At 69.0% G+C, this 7206-nt stretch overlaps 1 protein-coding gene across 1 annotated transcript in view; it reads left to right on the top strand.

Moving 5' to 3' along the window:
• RAPGEFL1 (Rap guanine nucleotide exchange factor like 1) overlaps window positions 1-7206 on the top strand; it is a 9605-nt gene that overhangs the window by 1213 nt on the left and 1186 nt on the right. The window contains exons 2-15 of the mRNA XM_057385286.1: window positions 7-421; window positions 2351-2429; window positions 2859-3009; window positions 3110-3207; window positions 3783-3895; window positions 4063-4230; window positions 4316-4413; window positions 4544-4666; window positions 4765-4943; window positions 5020-5110; window positions 5785-5835; window positions 6050-6137; window positions 6230-6294; window positions 6550-6640. Coding sequence (XP_057241269.1) covers window positions 7-421; window positions 2351-2429; window positions 2859-3009; window positions 3110-3207; window positions 3783-3895; window positions 4063-4230; window positions 4316-4413; window positions 4544-4666; window positions 4765-4943; window positions 5020-5110; window positions 5785-5835; window positions 6050-6137; window positions 6230-6294; window positions 6550-6640 — 1810 coding nt within the window. The remainder of the gene's footprint in view (window positions 1-6; window positions 422-2350; window positions 2430-2858; window positions 3010-3109; window positions 3208-3782; window positions 3896-4062; window positions 4231-4315; window positions 4414-4543; window positions 4667-4764; window positions 4944-5019; window positions 5111-5784; window positions 5836-6049; window positions 6138-6229; window positions 6295-6549; window positions 6641-7206) is intronic.

Here is a 7206-nt window from a genome sequence, read left to right as displayed (position 1 = left end):
CTGGAGAAGTTGCTGAAGAAGCCGGGCTCGCACCTGCCCGTCCGCCCCGCCGCCCCCCCGGGGCAGGTACCGGGGCCGGGGTCGGTGCCGGCGCCGCGGCGGCAGAGCCTGTCGCGCCCGCCTGCCTCCCCCGAAGAGCCGGCGGGGCCCGCGGGGCCGGTACCGGGGGGCGAGGGCCGCTGGCTGGAGCTGCGGCCGCCCGAGGCGCCGCTCCGCTCCCCTGATGACCCGTCACCGTGCGGCGACCGCGATCGGGACCGGGACCGGGACCGGGAGCCGCCGAGCCCGGAGCCGCCGCCCGCCGCCCGGTGCTGCTGCGGCTGCGGCTGCGCCCCCGCCGCGCCCGCGCCCCCCGAGCGGCTCCTGGCCGCGCTCCTCGACCGGCTGCCGGCGCCTGCACACGGGAGGGGCTGCGGGGCAGGTACTGGGCTGCGGGACCCCCGGGACGGGCTGCGGGACCCCCGGGACGGGCTGCGGGACCCCCGGGACGGGCTGCGGGATCCCCGGGAGGGGCTGCGGGGGTGCCCGGGGCGGGATGCGCGTGGATCGCGGGGAGATGCGGCGGAGCGGGGAGAGACCGGGGGCGGCCGCTGTTGCGGGGGGGGATGCTCCGGTGAATGCCGGAGAGGGAGACACCAGCGGGGGGACACCGGTGAGGCGGGTGGCCCTGTACAGGGCGCAGCGKTGCCCGCTTGGGGTGACAAGGTCAAGGCCGGGTCCCCGCCGGGGCAGGGCGCCCGTGGCAGCGGGGTGGGCAGGAATCTGCGGGGTGGGCAGGGGTTCCCCGGGTAAGACACCGCGGCAGAAAGGCTGGCAGGGAATACGGGCTCAGCGGCAGCGCCAGCTCGGTGGGGGCCGGGGGTGGCCGGGCACCGGCAGTCACTGCAGCATCCACCTCCYGGTTGGATGGTCCTCAACATCCTCCTGACGCTAAAATTAGCCCCGACGGGAGCTGCAGTGGAGAGGGAGGGGGGGCTGGACGCCCCTTTTCTCCGCGGTGCTGTCCCACCGTGGCTCCCCAGGTGTTGGGGTGGTTTTGGTGCTGGAGCTGGGTGGAAGCCAGGCTGGGTGCAGGTGGGTGGGACCCTTCCCACCCCACGGGGATCCCTGTTCCGGACAATCCCGCTCGGCTGCTGGGACCAGGGGCCATCGGGGACCCGAGGCCACCGCCAGCCCCCTGCTCCAGTGATGCCAGGGCCGGGATTGGGTGCAACCACCAACCCGAGGAGCCCTAGGGTATTGGCGAGCTGGGACTGGCAGCRCCAGGTCCTGCCTGCAGCAACACGCTGCCAGGCCTGGCAGAGCCCGGGCTGGCARGGAGCAGGGGGGCAGGAGCCAGCATGGAGGTCCCGACGTGGGAAAACATCCTTAAGACTCTGGGGTACAGCGTGGGTGCTGCAGAGGGATGGGGAAACTGAGGCAGGACTGGAGGGGGGTGCAGCCTGAAGGGATGAGGGGAGTGTTCAAATCCTGCCCCACAGGCAGAACATGGGAGGGTGCTGCACTCAGGGCAGGGGGGGCTGGGAGAGCTAGGGCCGTGTGCCTGCACCCCCCGTGCTGCAGGTGGCCCTGCCTGTCCCCGTGTCCCAGACTGCCGTGTCCCGCTTTCGGCAGCAGCTGATGCCCCGCGGGGGCTGTGCCCGGCGCGGGGGTGCCAGGGGACCCTCTGCCCTGTCTTGGCACGGATCTGTGACCGGGTTAACAGGCTGGGAGGTGGCTGGGGGGATGCTCTGCATGGACCCACCCTGGGTCAGGCCCATGGGCCTCGGAAGGGCTCTGGGGTCCCACCCCGGSGACGTGGGCACAGCCCCTTGGGCACCCCCGGCCCGGACCCGCTCAGTGCCGAGGGYTGCGCTGGTGCCGGGGAGGGAGCGGTGCCTCGTCCAAAGGTCGCGGCGGTGACTGCTGCGGCTCTGACGCCGGTACCGGGCCCTCGGCTCACCGGGCTTTCCCAAAACACCTTCCCCGTGTGGTGCCACCCGCGCCGCCCCGCAGATCCCGGCTGTGACACCCGCCCGGTGTGCCCCAAGCKTCCTGCCTCAGTTTCCCCTCGCCGTGTCCCTCTGTGCCCGCGGCCGGGCTGTCACGGGACTCCCGGGTGTGCCCGGGCGTCGCGGCCCCGGTCCCGGTCCCGCCCTGCCGGCGCCTCTGCCCCCACACCGGCTCGGCCGGGCCCGGTTGCCCCGGGGTTGGGAGCGGGCCCTGAGTCAGCGGCGGCGCGGGGGGGTTCGCGTGGGGCTCGGCCTCTCCCGGTGTCACCCCGGCAATTACCATCTCTGCCCTCAGCCCGGGGGTGTCGGGGGGCTCTGAGGGTGGGGTGCCCACCCCTGTGCCACTCGTGTCCCCCCAGAGTCGCTGCTGGATGACATCGTGCTCACCCACTCGCTGTTCCTGCCCACCGAGCGCTTCCTGCAGCAGCTGCACCAGCAATATCCTGGGGGGCCCTGGGGGTGGGCACCAGGGTGGCCGAGGAGGGGTCCTGGGCTGGGCATGAGGAGGGAGTTGGGGGCGGTGAGGGTGGGCATCAGGGGACCGTGAACGGGACATTCTGGTGGCACCAGGGTTGGCGTGAGGGCGCAACCAGCAGGGCACCAGCATGGGCATGAGCGTGAGGGTGACAGAAGGGTGAGCACGGGGTGGCAGGGAGGGACATGGGGAGGGTGGCACGGTGCTGCGGGGGGCTCACAGGAGCAGCGAGAAGAGGATTGGGGCGCCAGGAGGGTGRGTTACAGGTTTGGGTGCCAGCTGGGCAGTGTGGCGCTACCAGGGAGGGCACAGAGACCCTCAGCGGGGTGCAGCGGGTGCCGGGGGGTGGCCGAGGGTCCCTCCTTGCCGTGGCACCTCCTTGACGGTGCCACCTTCGTGCTGGCGGCGGGCAGCCCCCCGGCGCGCTGGGAGGAGGGCTCCGGGCTGCGGCGCAAGCGGGCGGTGCTGGCCGTGCTGCTGCACTTCCTCGAGACCTACAAGGGGCTGCTGCAGGAGGAGGAGAGCGCCGGGAAGGTCATCAAGGTGGGTGTCCCCTCCCCGTGTCCCCTCCCCGTGTCCCCTCCCCGTGTCCCCTTCCCGTGTCCCTCCCGCAGCTCCGGCCCTGACCCCTCTCGCCCTGCAGGAACTTTACCTGCTCATCATGAAGGACACGTCCCTCTACCACGAGCTGGAGGACGAGATCATCAAACTGCACCAGCTCGTGGAGACCGTGGAGCTCAAGTGAGGAGGGGGTCAGGGGGTCCTGGGGGGTTCCTGGTGGGTCAGGGGGTCCGGGGGAGGGCAGGGGGTTCTATGGAGTCCGGGGTCCCTGTGGGACAAATGGGTGGACAGGGGGTCTCGAGGTTCCCTGTGGGTCAGGGAGTCCTCAGGGAGGGTAAAGGGTCTCGGGGGGTCCCTGTGGGTCAGGGGCTCCCCAGAAGGACAAGGAGTGGTGGCCCTTGGGGGTGGCGGGAGGTTTGAGTGGTCAGTCACCTCCCACCCTGGTGCCCTCCTGGTTGCGCCTTCACGTCCACCTTTGTGTCCACTCTTGCCCTGGCCATGCCCAGGCTCGGACCCCTGCCCAGGCTCGGACCCCTGCCCACTTCCCTCCTGTGCCCACCCCGCTCCCGTGCCCACCCTCAGAGTGTCCCTGTGCCCTCAGAGTGTCCCCGTGCCCTCCCGGTGTCCTCCCTGTGCCCTCCCTGTGCCCTCCCTCCTGCCCTGAGCGAGCTGGGGGCTGCCGGGTCACCCCGCGGATCTCGGGGTGCACCCCGGGGGTCCGGCCCTGCCTGAGCCCTGTCCCGTGTCCCCCCCAGAGTGGCCGACGAGACCCCCCCGCCCAACAAGCAGGTGAAGCCGCTCTTCCGGCATTTCCGACGCATCGACTCCTGCCTGCAGACCCGGGTGGCATTTCGGGGCTCTGACGAGAGTGAGTGACTGCGGGGGGAGCTGAGGGCCACCGGGATCCTCTCCGTGACCCACCACCCACCGTGCGGTGCCTTGCCCGCTCCGGTTCGGCTCAGAGCCCGCCCCGTGCCTCAGTTTCCCAGGGGTGGTGCGGGGGTGCCCGGCGCTGACCCCTCGCCCTCTCCCCAGTTTTCTGCCGCGTTTACATGCCCGACCACTCGTACGTCACCATCCGCAGCCGCCTCTCGGCCTCGGTGCAGGACATCCTGGCTTCGGTCACCGAGAAGCTCCAGTACTCGGAGGAGCAGAGCGCCCGCGGGGACGCGCTCATCTTGGTCACCGTGGCCTCGTCCGGAGGTGCCCGGGGGTCCGGGGGTGCTGCGGGCAGGGTTGGGGAGGGGGTCCGGCCGGTGCTGACCCCACCCCTGTGCCCCACGAGCAGAGAAAGCGGTGCTGCAGCCCAGCGAGGAGTGCGTGTTCACCACCCTGGGCATCAACAGCCACCTGTTCGCCTGCACCAAGGACACTTTCGACTCGCTGGTGAGCTCCGAGCTGGGGACAGGACCCTCCCCGTCCCCTGGCACGGCGATGGTTCCCTGCTCCGAGCGGGGGGGACCCTCCCCTGAGCCCCCTGAGCCCCCTGAGCCCCCCGCCCGCTGTCCCCCCGCAGGTGCCGCTGCCCGAGGAGATCCAGGTGGTCCCGGGGGACACCGAAATCCACCGCGCCGAGCCCGAGGATGTCGCCAACCACCTCACAGCCTTCCACTGGGAGCTCTTCCGCTGCATCCACGAGGTTCGGGGGGCTCGGGGGGCGCGGGGGGTGGGGGTGCCATGGGGGGGGATGGGCTCTGATGGAATTCAGCGGGTGTGTCCCCCCGCTCCTCCCCGCAGCTGGAATTCGTGGATTACGTGTTCCACGGCGAGCGGGGCCGGCGGGAGACGGCGAACCTGGAGCTGCTGCTGCAGCGCTGCAGCGAGGTGCAGCACTGGGTGGGCACGGAGCTGCTGCTCTGCGAGGGGCTGGGCAAGCGCGCCCACCTACTCAAAAAGCTCATCAAGATCGCTGCCATGTGAGTGGGGGGCTGGGGCGTGGCKGGGGAGGGGTCTCGGGGTGCTCGGCTCGCCCCTCACGCTGTCCCCCACCAGCTGCAAGCAGAACCAGGACATGCTGTCCTTCTACGCCATCGTCATCGGCCTCAACAACGCCGCCGTCAGCCGCCTGCGCCTCACCTGGGAGGTGAGGGACGGGRGTCCCCCGAGACCCCCCTGCTGCTCCCAGACCTTCCTGGGTCTTTCTGAGCACCCCCAGCTGCTCCCCGACCCTTTCCTGGGTGATCCCAGACCAGCCCTGGGTGCTGCCTGTTCCCCCCAGGAACTCTCACCCCACCCTCCAGTGCTTCCAGGACCCTCTGGATGCTCCCAGACCACCCCTGGGTGCCCCCTGGGACAGCCTGGAGGCTCCAAACCCCCTCAGGATTCTTGTGCCCATGCCTGGCTATTCCTAAACCTCTTTTGGGTTCTTCCAGACCCTGCCTTGAGTGCCTCTGGAACCTTCCAGGAGCTCTCTCCCCCACCCCAGTGCTCCCAAAACTTCTCTGGGCACTCCCAGGAACCTCTGGATGCTCCTGCCTTCCCCTTTGGTTCTGTCTGACCCCGCTTTGGTGCTCCCAGCCCCCCTCTGGTGCTCTCTGATCCCCCTTTTGGTGTTCCCCAACCCCCCTTTGGAGCTCCCAGCCCCCCCTCTGGTGTTCCCTGACCCCCTTTTGGTGCTCCCTGACCCCCTTTTGGAGCTCCCAACCCCCCTTTGGAGCTCCCAGCCCCCCCTCTGGTGTTCCCTGACCCCCTTTTGGTGCTCCCTGACCCCCCTTTGGTGCTCCTCACCCTTCCCCCCTTTTTTTTTTTGCCTTCCAGAAGCTCCCAGGGAAATTCAAGAACCTCTTTCGGAAGTTTGAGAACCTGACGGTGGGTGAGAGGTGTGGGGAGGGGTCCCACGGCTCTTGCGGGGTCCCCAGGCCTCCCCAGGGTGTTTGGGGACATTCCTGAGGTGTCCCGGAGTGTCCTTGTCCCCCAACCCCAGGCCACCAGCCCGTCCCCATGGCCACCAGCGTGGGTGGGGGGGATCCAGGGCACCCTCAGGGAGATCCCCCAAAATTCTGACCCCCCATTTCCACSCCAGGACCCCTGCAGGAACCACAAGACCTACCGGGAGGTGCTGGCCAAGATGAAGCCYCCCCTCATCCCCTTCGTGCCGCTCATCCTCAAAGGTGAGGGGAGGGGTCTCAGGGGGTGCCCCACGGGGTTTGGGGTCTCTCTGACACCCCCTGAGACCCCCCCATCACCCCCTCTCTCCCCCCAGATCTGACCTTCCTGCACGAAGGCAGCAAGACCCTGCTGGATGGGCTGGTCAATGTGGAGAAACTGGTGAGTTCAGGGGGGGAAATGGGGATGAAAGGACCCCCCGAGGGGCTGGGAGACCCCCCCAGGATTTGGGGGACCCCCCGAGGGTTTAGGGTTCCCTTATTGGCGGGGTGGGAGGGTTCAGTGTCCACTGGGTGCAGAATCCAGGGGGGAGGTCCCTGAGGGTATGGGGTGTGCAGGGGGCTCCTGGAGGGGTTGGTGGTCCTGGGTGGGGTCTCGGGGGTCTGGGGCTGACTCTGGGGTCTCTCTGTATCCCAGCACTGCATCGCCGAGAAAGTGAGAACCGTGCGGAAGTACCGGAGCCGCCCCCTCTGTGAGTGGGGGGAAGAGGAGGGGGCGCTGCCGGGGGGTAGGGGAGCACTGCATCGCCGAGAAAGTGAGAACCGTGCGGAAGTACCGGAGCCGCCCCCTCTGTGAGTGGGGGGAAGGGGAGGGGGCGCTGCCGGGGTTAGGGGGGCACTGCCGGGGGTAGCGGGGCACTGCCGGGGGTAGGGGGACACTGTCGGGGGTAGGGGGGCACTGCCAGGGGGGACACATGGCCCTGAACCTGCGGTGCTGGCCCTGAGGGGATGGGGATGTGGCTGGAGCATCCTCACACATATTTGTTCATGTTCTGCATCCCCATCCCTGATCCCTGAATTCCTGCATCCCTAAATCTCTGCATTCCCATCCCTGTATCCCCATTCCTCCATCCCTGAATCCCCATTCCTGCATCCCTGAATCCCTACATCCCCATCCCTCATCCCTACATCCCTCATTCCTGCATCCCTCATCCACCCTTCATCCCTGAATCCCTGAATCCCTGAATCCCTATATCTCCATCCCTGAATGCCTATCCCTTTATCCCTGCATCCCTGAATCCCCATTCCTGAATTCCCATTCCTCCATCCCCAAAACCCTGCATCCCTCATCCCT

Source organism: Malurus melanocephalus, unplaced genomic scaffold, assembly GCF_030028575.1.
Source record: "Malurus melanocephalus ecotype Western Australia unplaced genomic scaffold, MMel_1.1 scaffold_806, whole genome shotgun sequence".
NCBI lineage: Eukaryota > Metazoa > Chordata > Aves > Passeriformes > Maluridae > Malurus > Malurus melanocephalus.
The sequence above is the reverse complement of the archived record's forward strand: the minus strand, read 5'-3'. Positions and strand labels throughout refer to the sequence as shown.